The 19479-nt window shown below is 42.0% G+C and overlaps 1 protein-coding gene across 2 annotated transcripts in view; it reads right to left on the bottom strand.

The window, feature by feature from the left end:
* Positions 1-19479, bottom strand: part of ATP10D (ATPase phospholipid transporting 10D (putative)) — a 125030-nt gene that overhangs the window by 4588 nt on the left and 100963 nt on the right. For both annotated transcript variants that reach the window (XM_043870979.1, XM_043870980.1), the window contains exons 19-22: positions 12685-12885; positions 7674-7754; positions 6345-6449; positions 1730-1917 (exon numbers count right to left, since the gene is read on the bottom strand). In XM_043870979.1, the coding sequence (XP_043726914.1) occupies positions 1730-1917; positions 6345-6449; positions 7674-7754; positions 12685-12885 (575 nt within the window). The remainder of the gene's footprint in view (positions 1-1729; positions 1918-6344; positions 6450-7673; positions 7755-12684; positions 12886-19479) is intronic.

The raw sequence follows: 19479 nt of genomic DNA, 5'->3' as shown, positions 1-19479 counted from the left end.
CAGCTTCTGGTGGTTGCAGGCATTCCTTGGCTTGTGACCAAGGTATTTCTGTTACCATGGTCAAAGTGCATTCTCCTGTCTGTGTCAAATCTCCCTCTGCCTCTCTGCACATGGCACTATTTCACTCCTTTTTACGGCTGAGAAATATTCCATTGTGTATATATACCACATCTTCTTTATCTATGCATCCATCGATGGACATCTAGGTTGCTTCCATGTCCTAGCAACTGTAAATAGTGCTGCTATGAATACTGGGGTACATGTGACTTTTTCAATTATGGTTTTCTCAGAGTATATTGCCCAGTAGTGGGATTGCTGGGTTAGGGGCTGGTTTGTTTTTTCAGGTTACTACAACAATAATAGGTAAAATTATACTGTTAATGCACTTGAAAAAAATTTTCAGGCTATAACTTTAAAGTAAGTGTTCCTTCATGAATTCTACACGTTCATCTTGTCAGTTTTTAATCTGAAAGTTGGTAATAACAGTGAGAACTACAGAAGGAACTCAGTGTACCCGGGAAATTGTTAAGGATATAACTGTAGCCGCCACAGAATGACTCAGGTGGGTTTTTCTTACGCATTTCTAGAAGGGACATCTACCCATAACAAAAGGTCTGTGCCCACTGTTTCTTATGACGATGTTATAGACTGGGGTTGGCAAACTTTCATCCAATAGGCCAGAGTGTAAGGCTTGGAGCACCAGACAGTCTGTGTTGGAACTATTCAACTCTGCTCTTATAGTACAGAAGCAGCTATAGATAGTACATAAATTAGTGAGTATGTCTATGTTCCAATAAAATGTTATTTATAAAAACAGGCAGCGGGTCAGAGTTGCTTGTAAGCCAATTTGTCAACCTTGTGAGCAAATAATATGAAATCATCGTTTTGATGTTTACATCATATTTATAAAGGGCGAACAATTATTTGCTATATTGTTTTCAGCTAAACAGATTACATAAAACTACAAAGGGGAAGAGCTCTAAAGAGTCGAAGAACCTATAGATTAAAAACCCATGCATACATCTTAGCCATTTCCTTCCACATGGGAAACTGAGTTAAACTTAAATGAGGAAGGTAACTGAAGTCCGAAAGGAGGTAAGTTTTCAAAGTGTACAGGTTTCAGTCGAGACTGCTCCATGTCCCTCAGGACCCATCCTCCCCTTCTTTTTAGAAACCACCAGATTTTAGCCACTCAGAGTTCTGCATACCCAGGTTCTAGGTAATGGGATACGAGCAGTGATGGATATTACATCTGGGTCATATCATTACAAAAAAGAATAAAAAGAGGAAAGTTGGAAAGCTACATGCCCTCCATCTTCTCTCTCCCTCCTGTAGGCAGAGATGCAGGGCAGGGATCCAGGACCAGAGAGTACTGCTGGTGACCAGCGTCAATCACGCAAGTGAAGGTAACGCCCTTGGGAGATGGCAGAACGAAACAGACAAAGGGAAGGATGTGAGTCCTTCAGTAACTTTGGGAAGCAAAATTACCCTCTCCCTGTGGACTATCAACCAGACTAGAAATTTCCTTGAAAGAGAAATAAATCTTTTCATTTGCTTAAGCCACTTTTGTACTCTGGTAAAAGAGATAAGACCAATATTTTAACTACCATGCAGACTGACTTTTCTACTACTAAACATGATGGTCTAACCATCTATTCTTAGTAGTTGCTAGAAGAATTCTAAACCTATGATTTTGCTTTCTCTCTTGATGATAAAACAAATACCATACCTGGGCAGTAGAGCAACACAGGTTGTGAGAACACAAACTAAGTAGAACACTGGATCCACCAAGTGCGCCTGCATAACCCAGTAGGGGTTGGACGGCGGGTTGCAAGTCACACACACGGCTCCAAAAGCCAAGGCAAAGAAAAAATAGCACAGGATGCTCCCGATGATGACCAGCAGGTGGATCCAAGTCTGAAAGGTAAGGACAGCAAGGGAAGTGAGTACTCTCTGGTAGTTCCACAGTCTGGCAAAATCTGCTCTTTTTAAGAAACATCATATTTAAGCAGTGGGTAAATGGAATAACAAATCAGTGAACGAAACACAAAATACTGAGGCACAAGAGCACCCTCCATGAATAGCTCATATCACTGTTTAAATCACACAAAATGAAGTCAAATGCCAAAAAGTCACTCTGATGACTAGCTCATTTTGTATTGTCCATGCATGGGCTTTCAAGGTGGCTCAGACGGTAAAGAATCTGTCCACAGTGTGGGAGAGCCAGGTTCAATCCCTGGGTCAGGAAGATCCCCTGGAGAAGGGGCTGGCAATCTACTCCAGCATGCTTACCTGGGAAACCCCATGGACAGAGGAGCCTGGTGGGCTACAGTCCATGGGGTCGCAGAGTCCCCACAACTAAGTGACTAACATACACACATGCTCCACGAGGTGTTAGGATTTTCTCCTTATTTTTCCATATAGTCACTTAGTGGTCTGTTTCTTCTTTGAGATAATACGTTAATCCAGTGAATTTCAAACTTTATCTGTTTAAGTGGGTGGTAGATATCACTGTTGTTCACCAATATCTCATTCTCTGCCTCTAATAAACATTTGAAAGAATTGCATTTCCCCACTCCCTTGAAGTTAAGCATGGCTGTGTCTTGCTTGGACCAAAGAAATGTGAACGGAAGGGATGTGCAAAACTTTCCAGTTAGAAGCATGGAAGAGCAGGTGTGCAATTATCCATACTGTCTCCTTTCTTTCCATGTTTGACCAAGATGTTCTTTTTGGGAATGATTTCAGGTGGTACAGCTACAAGACATGGCTTGGGTCACTGAGCCACTCCTTGGAGAACAACCGCTCTAAAGTCCTCTGCAACCTTAGTAACTCTCCATGAGCAAGATACACATCTTTGTATATCACATTATAATCTATCCACCTCATACCTGCACAGAGCTTGCATTATTATTTTTCTTATTATTTTGCTACAAACTGGCTCACTAAGTAACTTTATTTAGAAAGAAAAGCAGATCACTACCTTAAATGTCATATCTGCATTTCCTGTCATAACAGCTTTGAGTCTGGGGTCTGATCTATCTTTGTTACAAAAGGAAATAAGCAAGAGTTACTGTGATAAAACATGATAGTCCCAAACAGACTTCCTGTTTGACATAATCCAAAGTACGAAAGAGAGTCACTTTCACATTATCTAGTCATCAGTGTTATTTAGTGCAGTGTACAGCCCCACCTAAAATCACTGTGTACAACCGCGGTGGTATTTATTAGTCTTTTGGGGGAAGAATGCTTTTATTAATCTTTTTTTACTTTCTAGGCCTAAAATTCTCAAACAAGATCCAATTTTCTCTGTTTTCCTTTTAACCTTGCAAAGTATTATTCCAGGATAGATATCTTCACAAAAATCACAAAAACAGTTCCTATTTTGTAAACATGCACAAAATGTTGGTTGAATCCTCAATTAAGATCCTTATGCCAATGCAGATATAGTGAATGGACATGTAGACATGGGGAGGGGGTACATTGGGAGCTTGGGACTGACACATGAGCAGGGCCATATGCAAAACTGATGGCGAGTGGGAGGCTGCTGTGTGGCCCGGGGAGTGCAGCTTGGTGCTCGTGGTGACCCAGAGGGCTGGGATGGGTGGAAGCTCCAAGAGGGAGGGGACATATGTATAAACATAGATCCAGGTTTGATCCCTGGGTTGAAGATCCCTGGAGAATGGAATGACTGCCCACTCCAGTATTCTTGCCTGGGAAACTCCATGGACAGAGGAGCCTGGCGGGCTGCGGTCCACGGGGCTGCAGAGAGCGGGACTTGGCTGGGTGGCTAACACCTTTGCTTTCATAGCTGAGTCACTTTGTTGTAGAGCAGAAAATAAAACATCGTAGAGCAACCAGGGCTTCTCTGGTTACAAAAAAGATCTTTATGCCTCCGAAGACAATGATTTTTTTCTTTCTCAAATGTTCTTCCTTCTCACTGAGCCCTACTGCCAGGGTTTTCTTTTTCCTTTTAAGAAGTACTTTTGGCAAGTGAGAAGTGACTTGATGGAGGTGACCTGTTTAAATAAATGGATGCAGTTAAAGTCAAGGGATTCTGGGTAAAAACCAACAGGGAGGGAAGAAAAGTGACAGTGAGATGGTGAGTAAAAGGTGATAGAAACTAATTCACAGTCTCAGAGTGACTGTCACTGACAATAGACCTCCAGCGGCCATGAGCTCTACCCCACCCTGCAGTGTGAGAAACAATTCTTTGATGATACATTCTTTATACGGTTACATTCTTTATATGGATGCATTCTTTACATCATTTTTCTTGGCACCTTGCTTTCGCTCCCCTTCTCTTAGTGAAGACTCCCAGAATTATGTGCAATCTTGACAAAACATTCCTCTTTCACCAAAGCCTGTGACTGGAGCTAAGGAAATAGAATTCTGTCACCAGGGACTGAACTTGGAGCACAATGAATAAGGCAAGAGTAGAGAGAAAGTGACTGGGACCAGTTCAGACTACAGTACCATCCTGACAAGCTTATCCATTGCTTTCTGTTCCCTGGATCTCTGGAGTCACTCTGAATCCTCAGGACATCTTTTTGTTTGTTTTACTATGATGCTTCAGTATACTTTTAATAACTTTTCTATTTGCTCAGGTTAGCTAAAATAGATTGCTGTTGCTCATCACCACTGAACCCAAACTGACACTTGACGTATTAGCATCCTTGCAACACCTTTTGATGTCAGAACTTACGACACTTCCTTAGGCAGTAGCCAAAACTACCTACATACATAAGAGTTTAAAAATGAAATTAAATAGATACCAAAATAGTCTCAAATATTTTAGGTCTAGAATTCCCTTTACTCTTCCTATCTTATATCTGCAGATATTAACTTCTTATAACACTTTAGGCTTATAAAGTTTGGTTATAGAAGGTTATAAGCAAAGCATGTGATGCCAAAAATATTCAGGCCTACCCAAAAATTATAATCTCATGATATAACCTCGTATATCATTTAAAACTGTAACTTCACCCAGTTATTTCCTATATAAAATGCACCACCAGTAAGATGTTAAATCACCCCAAACATTGGTTATTTAATTATTCATTTATTCATTCAAATATTTTTTGAGCACCTACTGTGTGCCAGCCTTGTCCTAAATACTGGTATACAATGGTGAACAAAACATAAATTCTGCCCCCAAGAAGATTACAGTCTAAAGTAGAAGAGAAACATGAATGGTATAATCACATAATTAAATGAATAACTGTAAATTAGTATTAGCATTATGAATAAAGTAAGAGGATGATAGGAGAAAATGGATGGCTAGGAAAGGGTTCTTGAGAAAAGCAGCATTTTTGCTGAAACCAAAAAAAAACACAAAGAAACAAAAACTTTTGATCTGGGCAAAGTGCAGGAATCCGAAAGTAAACAAGGGGTGCTCCCATCAGAAGAGATGGTCAATGCTAAGACCCTGATGTGCTAATGAGCTCATTGTACCTGAGAAAAAGAGGGACAGTGTGCTGCTAGTCCACAAATAAGTGGAAATGACATTGTAGACAGAAGAGGCAGCATGGCTGCATGAAGCCTGATGGGCCGTCTTAGGGCTTTTAGATTTTATCCCAAGTAAAATCGGAAGCCACTGAAGGGTTTTACCCAAAGGACAGCAAAAAGGTACAATTTATATTTCAAAAGGATGATTTTGGTTGCTTTGTAGAGAAGGGCCAGCAGAGACAAGAGTCAAGGTGAGAAGACCAAGGAGGTCGTAGCTATAATTCAGGAAGAAATGACAAAGGCTTGGATGACAGCAGAGACAATGACAATGGAAGTGAGTGAGCAGCGTAAATAATCAGAGGCAGATTCCATACTAGCTTTGTTTCATAGCTATCCTGCAATCATTTTGAAGAAAAGACTTAACTTTATCATTAAGTTGGCAACTAAGTTCAAAAAGACCTAGATATAAATGGAATGAATGGTAAAACTTTTGGAGGGAGAAAAAAATTTTTGTTTGTTTATGAGAAAAGCATAAAATCATCACTTAAAAAGTCACTATACCAGGATTAAGGCACAACACCTGTTTTCACTTTAGTTGAAAGGCATCAGCTTGGTCTTGAAGAATGCTGGCCAATGCTGGTTAATTATTCCTCCAGCCTGACTCACACCATGAACCATTCACACCATGAGTACCACCAAGGGGGCCAGGCAGGTGTGCCCCAGTCCTCCTGGCCGCAGACTATCCTCAGCATGACCGCACTCAACAACCCACGCGAGCGGCTGCGAGTTACCCCTCTTCCTGGGAGTCGTCACTCCTCTCATTACCATTTGTTTTCTAGGCATGAAGACATTTCCCAACAACAGCTTCAGGCTACTTCAGAGGCAGGAAAACCACTCACCAAACTCTTGCTTTCTATCACCAGATGGAGGAGAATGATGAAGAGAGCAGCTGTGTTCAGGGGGTTTCCAAACGTAAAGATGTCAATGTCTGAGCCCTGGTAGGTCTACAAAGAGAGGGTAAAAGTTGGTGCTCTTGGAGAGTTGCGCGCACACTGGTACATCGTCACTGCATTCCACGGCCCAAACGAGGACTGAGTCCCTTTCTTCAGTGTTCCTAATAACTGGTCATCTAGGATAAACTTGAACATTTTTAGAAAAAGAGACTGAACCCCAGACAGGCCATCTAATCTTTGGATTTTTCAGCTGGAATTATTTTTTATATTCTGAATCTTAATTCATCTTCCTTGACTCTTTTACTTATGCTTCTGATTCTTTGAAGTATAGAGAAATTTCAAACATGTTCCACTCAACAGAGCTGCAAACCTCTGAAGCAGATACTCTGGCTAACTTGAGTTTGTATCATGGTTAAGTAAATATCCACCCCTCTCATATGCTTATGTCTTCACTCCTCACATGACACAGTTTTCCGATATTTTACAATTCGTCATTCTTTTCTAAATATACTTTAGATTGCCTTACCTATATTCCTCTTGAAATGCAGTATACCTTGATTATTCTAGGTGGGAAAATTCAAGTAGTTTTGTTTGAATAAAGAATGATAATTGTTAACTTAAAGACTATTACCTTTTCCCTTTTTGTTAATGAACTTTTGTTAACCATCCATGATCAAATTAGCATTTTCTTCTGGGGAGGGAGGTGGGTGAACGGGCAACTGTATCATGCTGCTTGCTGTTGGTCTACAATTTTTAAATTAATTTTATTAATTCTTCATTTAGTCATATTTTTTCCATTTTTTACCTGCATAACAAGGTGTTTTTTTCTTTTAAAGTTTGGGGGATACTACTTAAATTTAATACTCTGAATGACATCCTAGTAGAATTAGTCCGGCACTGACTAATAATAGCTTTCATATTCTGACTTTGCCTGTCTGATTTTGACTCATCTAATTATAAGCCAGGCTTTCAACTTTATTCAAGTCATTGATGAAAATTGTCAAGCAGTACAGGGCTACAAAGAGAACCAAAAGGATTCAGCTAGGCACTTCTCTTCAAATTTAACCCGTTATCTACCATCTAGACACTTCTCTCCAAATTTAACCCACTACCCTACCATATTTGAGAGAAGCATTATATTTAGTCAGTTAATAACTTAATCACACGAGCAATCTACCCTCATATACCTATTCTGAAGGCTGACACCCGTGACAGAGAACAAAGAGGCACCGTTTATCCATTAACAACAAACCCTCTGGGTTAACAAGGACTCACATAGTAAGGCACAAAGAAGCAGGCCAGGCTTTGATAAAAGGCATCCAACAAAGTAATCCAGAAGGTGAGGGGCAAGTATGCCTGAAAACAAAACAGACATTGGGGAGGGAGAAAGATTAATAAGGGTCAAAGCAAAATCAAGGAACACCACCAGCCACTGCTTGCTTTTGCTTCTCTTAGAGAAAACTCTATTCCTTCAGTCTCTCGTTCATGAACAGGTCAGATCTGTAAGTAATAGTGAAATAAGGGGGTGATAATTGAATAAAATGAGTTCACAGGTGAAAAAAAAACCTGAAGGAACTCCTCAACTTGTATTGCTTCTATCACTGGATCAATCTTAGTCCCATCGCATGATCTAGGAGGTCCTGTGTGGTCTTCTCATTGAAATCCCTGCTCTCCAGGGTCACCCCCTCCTGGTCTAATCTTCATTCACCATCCTCCCAACACGCAGACTTCATCTGTTTCTCAAATATGCCAAATCCCTTCTTTCCTCAGGGCTTCCCCTGTGCTGTTATCTCTCCTAGAAATTCTTCCTAGACCTCCTATACAACCAGTTCCTCATTACTCATATCCTAACTCAGATATCCTAACTCATATCCCAACTCACAGCGGCATAGACCTCAGGCCAATCTAAAAGCTACGTCCACTTATCATTTACTATTAATACCAGGGGCCCTTAGAAGTCTTTCATCACAGTCGGAAATCATCTTGTTTACCTAACCACTTCCTGTTTCTCTCAACAGAAGGCAAGCTTCATAAAGTGGGACCTAGATTCTTTTATTCAAGTGGTTAAAGCAGGGCCTGGCACACAGCAAGTACCCAACAGCTATTTCTTGGATTAGTAAGCTATTCTTACCTAACTTTTCATGTGCTAAACTCCTTCCTACCAAAAGCCTGCAGAAAGAGAAAGATCAAGTATAGATACCAGTCAAACGACTGAAAACAGTTTTTCAAATAGAAGATAATTCTGAACAAACAATACTGTGTGTGCAGAAGGATTCTGAGGCTCCATTCAGACCTGACAGGAAGGATGGAGGGCTATGGTTTATTAGTGACGTCTGCCACAGACAAAAATGACAACAACACACATATCATATCCTTGAGCTACTTTTTCCTTTTCTTAACATGTTTATAGTCTTATTTCCTTTAAAATGAAAAAAGAGGCTGAAATTTTCTTCAAAATGGGTGTCTGTCTTCTAAAGCTTTATAAATGTTCGAAATCTCCATATACATTCTTCCAGCCCTCAAAAGAAGTTTGAGGCATCTATCTTTTTTCTTTTGTTTTTTAGTCTCTTTGTCCTCTGGAAAAATCAAAGTGATGAAGAGTCATGGTTTCCAGTCTACTTTTCCCTGTACCTTCTGTTACAGTTTTCTCATTGGAATGATGGAATCTTCTACCTGCCTTTCTTCAAGTGTCTATAAACTAAGCACAACCAAATGGTGGAAGAGAATGTAGCAGAGTCAAAGGGCCACCAAAATGTCACTGCACAAGACGGAACAATGCCGGGATAAGCTGAAATACAGCTCCATGCTCCTAGCGGGACGGGGGCTGCTCAGAACACCTAGAGCCAAAAGGTAGCAAGTACACCTTCTTCACAGTCCTGTGAATTAGGGGACTCTGGGGCAGGGAAGTGTCAAGGATAAGACAAATGAGAGGCTGAAAGGAGTAACTCAGGAGATCCCTGGAAACTGAGAGGCAAAAATCCACATGAAGTTAAAGCCAGAAGGCTGTGTGGGTGAAGAAAGATGGTAATAGATGACGGCTGTTTGGAAGGGACACCTCTCACTGTGGCCTTCCAGACCCATCTCCTTTCAAGGAGAGAGATGCTGTAAGCCTGGAAAGTTATCTTTCATGACACCAAAGACAGGAAATGGCCCAAACATAAAACAGAATTTGTTTGGAGGCCAAGTTCAAAGAAAGGACAACTCTTCCGGAAGGTAAATCAATGAAATCAATTACTTTTTATCAATAGCCACATGCTGGGACACAGCCTGCAATCACCATGTATTACAAAACTGGCCGGCTCGATAGAACAATGTGTGCACAGAATTGATAGCAGGGCTCAACAACAGGAAACAATGACCTCAACTCTTCCAGGGTAAAGACCAATTACAATCTTCAGGCTGTACAAATGGGCTTCTGAAACACCAGCTATAAAAACATAAACCGTCTCCCTTCTATCCTTCTTTCCTCAACGGACTTGGAATCTAACTTAGACCTGGGGTGCAGGACAACTTCATTACTATCAGCCACACATTCCTGCACCCCTGACTTTGAACCTTAAGTCAGATTGGACTTTTTTAGAATATCCCATTTGGTTCTTTGATCGAAATGAATTGGATGAAACTGAAGAATTGTAAGGATTTCCTCCTCCCTGGAAGCTGACTTCTTCTTGCGTTGACTGCCCCATGAGCCTTTCCCTTCTCCAGGGGATCTTCCCAACCCAGGGATCGAACACAGGTCTCCCGTATTGCAGGTGGATTCTTTACCAGCTGAGCCACAAGGGAAGCCCAAGAATACTGGAGAGGGTAGCCTATCCCTTCTCTAGCTGATCTTCCCGACCCTGGAATCGAACCAGGGTCTCCTGCATTGCAGGCGGACTCTCTACCAACTGAGCGATCAGGGAAGCCCATACCCATGAGCCTAAGGACATTAACTTACTCTCCAGTCTGGAAAGGCAGTTCAACCCAGAAGAAAGTTGGATTGACAAAAATAAAACATCATTTTATATTTAGGATTTCCTCAAATTTCTGGTTAAGTCTAGGGGTGGGATAAAAACAACACTGAGAGTGTAATATGGCTGGAACTTTTATACATATTATCTTACTTAATCCTCACGTAATCTCCATAAATAAAGAAACTGGAGTACAGGCAAGTAACATAACTTACCAAGGTCACATACCACTGAGCCAGAATGTAAACTCAGGCTAACCACCACCCATCATTTGTAACACGTGCTGTTCTGGGTCAGTGTCTTCAGGATAGTGAGTCCAGTGAAACCCAATGCATGAATTTCTTACCATGGGTCTCATTTTCATTTCTCCAGCCCTTTGACAGGAAACCCTCTTCCCAACCCTGTCCATGTGGTTAAGCTCTGTCGTCAGGAAAGATCCACATCCCAGGCCTGGCTGGTGAGAAAACGATCTTTCCAGTCACAGCACTACACACAGCGAAAAGCGTAGGACTCACATCCCAATGCACAACTGAGTTCGATGCCTGGGTGGGGAAGATCCACTAGAGAAGAGAATGGCAGCCCCTTCACTGTTCTTGCCTGGAGAACCCCATGGACAGAGGGCCCTGGCAGGCTACAGTCCATGGGGTTGCAAAGAGCTGGACATGACTGAGCGACTAACCCTGTCACTGCCAGCTGAGCCAAGGAGCCATAACCAGCACAGTTACAGCTGATTTAAGAATAATGGTGTCAGTGCTCGGGCCTGGTGCACTGGGAAGACCCAGAGGAGTCGGGTGAAGAGGGAGGTGGGAGGGGGGATCGGGATGGGGAATAAGTGTAAATCTATGGCTGATTCATATCAATGTATGACAAAACCCACTGAAATGTTGTGAAGTAATTAGCCTCCAACTAATAAAAAAATTAAAAAAAAAAAAAAAAAAAAGAATAATGGTGTCTTACACAACATTGTAAATCAACTACACTCCAGTACAAAATAAAAATTAAATTTAAAAAAGAAAAATAGATGTCACCATTAGTCCTGGATTTTGCAGCTATGGGGCCAATATATTTCCCTTTTTCATCAAGCCAGTTTGAGCTGGTTTTATGTCAACTGAAACTGAAGAGTCCTGACTAACATAGACTTCTTCTTAAGGCTACAATGTCTTACCAGACTAAGCCCTCAGCTTTGTCCCTTTATAGGTATCTATAGGTTGCGGGTCCACCTCAGTCGCTGTGATCCTGAGCACTTACGAGAGCACTTTGGATTTCTGGCCATTAAATAGCAAAGGGGTTGGGAGCACCCAAGGACTGAAGACAGCATCAGTGTTCTCTCGGCAACGCAGCAGAGGCTTTTGGGAACTGGGGCTCATCTGCGCCAGTCACGAGCTCGGTGACGGGGTGGTACTGAAGACGCCTCCCTGTGCCCGACTCCCCTCATCTACAGCGGCCAACGACAGCATCTACCCTGAAGGGTCGTTTTGAGAATTACATTTATGTACGTTAAGCAGTTTACATACATAAATGTATGCATATATATATATATGTATATGCCTGGCATATAAGAGGCATTACATAATGTTCATAAGGCTATCTCAAAAATAGTTATTAATTTTGTAAAAGATGAACTAGACAAAAGAGAAGAGTTTTGAGACAAGTAGCTCAATTAATTGGTGACTATGATATTATGGGTAAGAGGTAATGAGGGCTGAGAGAAGGATGGAGAGGGGACAGATATAAGGGATATATCAGAGGTGGGCGGACAGGACTGAGAGATTAATTAAGTGGAAGGTGGACATGGGTTTAGGGAGAGGGAGGCGGTAAGATCATACCACTATTTCGCATGACAGTAAAACCTGAAGAATTTAATTTTGGCTTTAGAACCAGACTAAGAAGGGTTCCCATCTCAGTTCTGCTTTAAAAAAAAAAAAAAAAAAGCTATGAGATTTCTGGAAAAATTCCTCAGCCCCTTTGATGTTCACATTCTTCATCTTAGAATGGAAACAACACCAGGTTCTCTCTCAAAGTGCTTTGTCAAGATAAATGGGACTGCGAATAATTCGTAGTTTGCCCAGCAGAAGGTGCCGGGGGTTTAGGAAATACTAGATAATGTTATTTGTAAGGTCTGAAGACTGGATTTCTTCTTAGAAGCACCTGAGGTCTTTCATAGTTTTATTTGTTTTCTTTCAGAAATGAGTAACTTAATGTCTGCTGTGTTAGGAGAGATCTCTGGAAACAGACACATTTCAATGCACCAGAGTATTTGAGCCAAGCACCCTGGAAGATGCCTGACTCTGACGACGGCTGCGTATCCGTGCGCACGTTTCTGCTGGAGCACCCACCTCTGACCTCTGGCCACTCCTGTAGAGATCGGGCAGCTGCATGAGGGTCTCTGCAGACACGTCTTTCTCTAGGACTCCATAAATGACGGGAGGTGCAGATGTGAAAAGGAGGTTGAAGAAGATCAAGACCCAGTAGTCAGTCATGGACGTTCCTGAAAACCCACAAAAGAACTGGTACCAGAAAAGGAGGTTCACATAGGCCTAGGGACACAAAGAAAAAGTCACATCTTAGAGTCTGCTGTGAGAGCCATGACCACACATGCCACCCAGCGCTGCTCTGAACAGTGTGATCTCAGCCTCCCAGAACAGTTTCTTTGCTGACAGAATGGAGAACCACAGCTGACCTCACACCTTTTATTTTGGTAAATGTTTTATTAAAACACACACACACACATACAGACAGTTTACTATGTGGTGCTGGCACTCACAGTTCTAAGAGCTTTATAAATCGTTCATTTAATTTTCGTAACAACGTGGATGAGGAAAGTGAGGCATGGGGAGGCTAAGGAACTTGCCTAAAGTTACCTGGCAAGTAAGTGGCAGAGCCAGGATTCAAATGGAGACATTCCAGCTCCAGATAAAGAGAAGCTGGACCCATGCTGGTAGCAGCTGGTAGGTAGCTGGTAGGTAGAAGCCAAATGTTCATTCACTTGCTTTCTGAGTTCTCGATTATTTTTTTGGTGGTGAAGTGGGATGGTGCCAGTGGGTGGGCAACCATCCCAGTTTGCTTGAGACAGGAGTTTCTCAGGACATGGTACTCTTACGACTTAAACTGGGGTAGACCCAGGCAAACCAGGGCAGGTGGTCATCCTAGAGGCCAAGCACATACATTGTACATGGTATCAGTACTTTGCCTCATGTGCACTAAGTCTGCAATAGCAAAAGCTTTGTGCCCTGAAGCAATGGAGGACACAGGAAAGGTCATTCGACTCAGATTTAGGGGGTCTTCTTTCAAGTCCCAGGGGACACTTTCTATATGACTATGTGACTCTAGGTCATTTTAAAAACCTCTATAAATTTTGGTTTCTCTATCTGGAAAATGAGAATTATCCCACATCAGGTCTTAAAATCAAGATCCAGATAGAAACTGCCCATGAACTATAAAGTGACCTTTGAGTTCACTTCAGTCGCTCAGTCGTGTCTGACTCTTTGCAACCCCATGAACTGCAGCACGCCAGGGATCCCTGTCCATCACCAACTACCAAGTCCACCCAAACCCATGTCCATTAAGTTGGTGATGCCATCCTGCCATCTCATCCCCTGTCGTCCCCTTCTCCTCCTGCCCTCAATCTTTCCCAGCATCAGGGTCTTTTCAAATGAGTCAGCTCTTCGCATCAGGTGGCCAAAGTATTGGAGTTTCAGCTTCAACATCAGTCCTTCCAATGAACACCCAGGACTGATCTCCTTTAGGATGGACTGGTTGGATCTCCTTGCAGTCCAAGGGACTCTCAAGAGTCTTCTCCAACACCACATTTCAAAAGCTCAATTATTCGGTGCTCAGCTTTCTTTATAGTCCAAATCTCACATCCATACATGACCACTGGAAAATACATAGCCTTGCCTAGATGGACCTTTGTTGGCAAAGTAATGTCCCTGCTTTTTAATATGCTATCTAGGTTGGTCATAACTTTCCTTCCAAGGAGTAAGCATCTTTTAATTTCATGGCTGCAATCACCATCTGCAGTGATTTTGGAGCCCCCAAAAAATAAAGTCAGCCACTGTTTCCACTGTGTCCCCATCTATTTGCCATGAAGTGATGGGACTGGATGCCATGATCTTAGTTTTTCTGAATGTTGAGCTTTAAGCCAACTTTTTGACTCTCCTCTTTCAGTTTCATCAAGAGGCTCTTTAGTTCCTCTTCACTCTCTGCCATAAGGGTGGTGTCATCTGCATATCTGAGGTTATTGATATTTCTCCCGACAATCTTGATTCCAGCTTGTGCTTCATCCAGCCCGGCGTTTCTCATGATGTACTCTGCATATAAGTTAAATAAGCAGGGTGACAATATACAGCCTTGACGTACTCCTTTTCCTATTTGGAACCAGTCTGTTGTTCCATGTCCAGCTCTAACTGTTGCTTCCTGACCTGCATACAGGTTTCTCAAGAGGCAGGTCAGGTGGTCTGGTATTCCCATCTCTTGAAGAATTTTCCACAGTTTATTGTGATCCAGACAGTCAAAGGCTTTGGCATAGTCAATAAAGCAGAAACAGATGTCTTTCTGGAACTCTCTTGCTTTTTTGATGATCCAGTGGATGTTGGCAATTTGATCTGGTTCCTCTGCCTTTTCTAAATCCAGCTTGAACATCTGGAAGTTCACGGTTCACATATTGCTGAAGCCTGGCTTGGAGAATTTTGAGCATTACTTTACTAGGGTGTGAGATGAGTGCAATTGTGCAGTAGTTTGAACATTCTTTGCCATCGCCTTTCTTTGGGACTGGAATGAAAACTGACCTTTTCCAGTCCTGTGGCCACTGCTGAGTTTTCCAAATTTGCTGACATATTGAGTGAAGCACTTTCACAGCATCATCTTTTAGGATGTGAAATAGCTCACCTGGAATTCCATCACCTCCACTAGCTTCGTTTGTAGTGATGCTTCCTAAGGCCCGCTTGACTTCACATTCCAGGATGTCTGGCTTTAGGTGAGTGATCACACCATCATAATTATCTGGGTTGTGAAGATCTTTTTTTTTTTTTTTAAAGTATTTTTTTTATTGGAGTATAATTGCTTTACAATGTTAAGTTCAGCTGTACAACATATATCAGACATGTCTACATATATCCCAAGCCTCTGAAGCTTCCCCCTCCCCCATCCCATCCCTCTAGGTGGACTATAGTTTTTTTTTTGTTTTTTTTTTTGACTTGTTTTTTTTTTTTTTTTTCCCAGTGGGTTTTGTCATACATTGATATGAATCAGCCATGGATTTACATGTATTCCCAATCCCGATCCCCCCTCCCACCTCCCTCTCCACCCGATTCCTCTGGGTCTTCCCAGTGCACCAGGCCGGAGCACTTGTCTCATGCATCCCACCTGGGCTGGTGATCTGTTTCACCATAGATAGTATACATGCTGTTCTTTTGAAATATCCCACCCTCACATTCTCCCACAAAGTTCAAAAGTCTGTTCTGTATTTCTGTGTCTCTTTTTCTGTTTTGCATATAGGGTTATCGTTATCACCTTTCTAAATTCCATATATATGTGTTAGTATGCTGTAATGTTCTTTATCTTTCTGGCTTACTTCACTCTGTATAATGGGCTCCAGCTTCATCCATCTCATTAGGACTGGTTCAAATGAATTCTTTTTAATGGCTGAGTAATATTCCATGGTGTATATGTACCACAGCTTCCTTATCCATTCATCTGCTGATGGGCATCTAGGTTGCTTCCATGTCCTGGCTATTATAAACAGTGCTGCGATGAACATTGGGGTGCACGTGTCTCTTTCAGATCTGGTTTCCTCAGTGTGTATGCCCAGAAGTGGGATTGCTGGGTCATATGGCAGTTCTATTTCCAGTTTTTTAAGGAATCTCCACACTGTTTTCCATAGCGGCTGTACTAGTTTGCATTCCCACCAACAGTGTAAGAGGGTTCCCTTTTCTCCACAGCCTCTCCAGCATTTATTGCTTGTAGACTTTTGGATATTTTTGTACAGTTCTTCTGTGTATTCTTGCTACCTCTTCTTAATATCTTCTGCTTCTGTTAGGTCCATACCATTTCTGCCGTTTATTGAGCCCACCTTTGCATGAAATGTTCCCTTGGTGTCTCTCATTTTCTTCAAGAGACCTCTAGTCTTTCCCATTCTGTTGTTTTCCTCTATTTCTTTGCACTGATCACTGAGGAAGGCTTTCTGATCTCTCCTTGCTAATCTTTGGAACTCTGCATTCAAATGGGTATCTCTTTCCTTTTCTCCTTTGCTTTTCACTTCTCTTCTTTTCACAGCTATTTATAAGGTCTCCTCAGACAGCCATTTTGCTTTGTTGCATTCCATTTTCTTGGGGATGGTCTTGCTCCCTGTCTCCTGTACAGTGTCACAAACCTCTGTCCATAGTTCATCAGGCACTCTGTTTAAAAGATCTAGTCCCTTAAATCTATTTCTCCCTTCCACTGTATAATCATAAGGGATTTGATTTAGGTCATACTTGAATGGTCTAGTGGGCTAGTGGTTTTCCCCACCCCATAAGGATGGAGTCATCTGCATATGTGAGGTAATTGCTATTTCTCCCTGCAATCTTGATTCCAGCTTGTTCTTCTAGCCCAGCGTTTCTCATGATGTACTCTGCATATAAGTTAAATAAGCAGGGTGACAATATACAGCCTTGACGTACTTCTTTTCCTATTTGGAACCAGTCTGTTGTTCCATGTCCAGTTCTAACTGTTGCTTCCTGACCTGCATACAGATTTCTCAAGAGGCAGGTCAATTTAAGTCTGAATTCGGCAATATCTGAGCCACAGTCAGCTCCCCGTCTTGTTTTTGCTGGCTGTATAGAGCTTCTCTATATCTCGTGAACTTCCAGACGTTCAAGCTGGTTTTAGAAAAAGCAGAGGAACCAGAGATCAAACTGCCAACATCTGCTGGATCATCGAAAAAGCAAGGAGTTCCAGAAAGACATCTGTTTCTGCTTTATTGACTATGCCAAAGCCTTTGACTGTCTGGATCACAATACACTGTGGAAAATTCTTCAAGAGATGGGAATACCAGACCACCTGACCTGCCTCTTGAGAAACCTATATACAGGTCAGGAAGCACCAGTTAGAACTGGACATGGAACAACAGACTAGTTCCAAATAGGAAAAGGAGTATGTCAAGGCTGTACATTGTCACCCTGCTTATTTAACTTATATGCAGAGTACATCATGAGAAACCCTGGGCTGGAAGAAGCACAAGCTGGAATCAAGATTGTCGGGAGAAATATCAATAACCTCAGATATGCAGATGACACCACCCTTATGGCAGAAAGTGAAGAGGAACTAAAGAGCCTCTTGATGAAACTGAAAGAGGAGAGTCAAAAAGTTGGCTTAAAGCTCAACATTCAGAAAAACTAAGATCATGGCATCCAGTCCCATCACTTCATGGCAAATAGATGGGGACACAGTGGAAACAGTGGCTGACTTTATTTTTTGGGGGCTCCAAAATCACTGCAGATGGTGATTGCAGCCATGAAATTAAAAGACGCTTACTCCTTGGAAGGAAAGTTATGACCAACCTAGATAGCATATTAAAAAGCAGGGACATTACTTTGTCAACAAAGGTCTATTTAGTCAAGGCTATGGTTTTCCAGGGGTCATGTATGGATGTGAGACTTGGACTATAAATAAAGCTGAGCGCTGAAGGATTGATGCTTTTGAAGTGTGGTGTTGGAGAAGACTCTTGAGAGTCCCTTGGACTGCAAGGAGATCCAACCAGTCCATCCTAAAGGAGATCAGTCCTGAGTGTTCATTGGAAGGACTGATGTTGAAGCTGAAACTCCAGTACTTTGGCCACCTGATGCAAAGAGCTGACTCATTTGAAAAGACCCTGATGCTGGGAAAGATTGAGGGCAGGAGAAGAAGGGGACGACAGAGGATGAGATGGTTGAATGGCATCACCGACTCAGTGGACATGGGTTTGGGTAAACTCTGGCAGTTGATGATGGACAGGGAGCCCTGGCGAGCTGCAGTTCATAGGGTCACAAAGAGTCGGACATGTTTGAGCGACTGAACTGAATTGAATAGAGTTTCTTCATCTTTGGCTGCAAAGAACATAACCAATCTGATTTCGGTGTTGGCCGTCTGGTGATGTCCATGTGTAGAGTCTTCTGTTGTGTTGTTGGAAGAGGGTGTTTGCTACGACCAGTGGGTTCTCTTGGCAGAACTCTATTAGCCTTTGCCCTGCTTCATTCTGTACTCCAAGGCAAATCTGCCTGTTACTACAGGTGTTTCTTGACTTCCTACTTTTGCATTCCAGTCCCCTTTAGTGAAAAGGACATCTTTTTTGGGTGTTCTAAAAGGTTTTGTTGGTCTTCATAGAACTATTCAACTTCAGCTTCCTCAGTGTTACTGGTCTGGGCATAGATTTGGATTACTGTGATATTGAATGGTTTGCCTTGGAAACAAACAGAGATCATTCTGTTGATTTTGAGATTGCATCCAAGTATTGCATTTCGGACTCTCCTGTTGACTATGATGACTACTCCATTTCTTCTAAGGGATGCCTGCCCACAGTAGTAGATATAACGGTCATCTGAGTTAAATTCACCCATTCCAGTCCATTTTAGTTCACTGACTCCTAGAATGTCGATGTTCACTCTTGTCATCTCCTGTTTGACCACTTCCAGTTTGTCTTGATTTCATGGACCTAACATTCCAGGTTCCTATGCAATATTGCTCTTTACAGCATCGAACCTTGCTTCTATCATCAGTCACATCCTCAACTGGGTGTTGTTTTTGCTTTCGCTCCATCCCTTCATTCTTTCTGGAGTTATTTCTCCACTGATCTCCAATAGCATATTGGGCACCTACCAACCTGGGGAGTTCATCTTTCAGTGGCCTTTTCATATGTTCTTGGGGTTCTCAAGCAACAATAAAGTGCCTTTTAATCAACATTAATTAATTAATATATTATTATTATTGGCACCATAGATACCCTGGAACACTATAGGATGGGGGCCACGATCCTTAGAATATAGTTTCTTAGCCTAGGGTCCATGGATATTTATCATGCCTTGCTCCTGAAAACATAGTAGTTTAGGGTATGTGCAGTTTGGGGTGCTAATTGGGGACTGAATCCATAGCCTTTATTACTATCTCAAAATTGGTTC

This window comes from Cervus elaphus, chromosome 17, assembly GCF_910594005.1.
Source record: "Cervus elaphus chromosome 17, mCerEla1.1, whole genome shotgun sequence".
In the NCBI taxonomy this organism is placed as follows: domain Eukaryota; kingdom Metazoa; phylum Chordata; class Mammalia; order Artiodactyla; family Cervidae; genus Cervus; species Cervus elaphus.
Note: the sequence above shows the minus strand (reverse complement) of the source record. Positions and strands in the feature narration are given on the sequence as shown.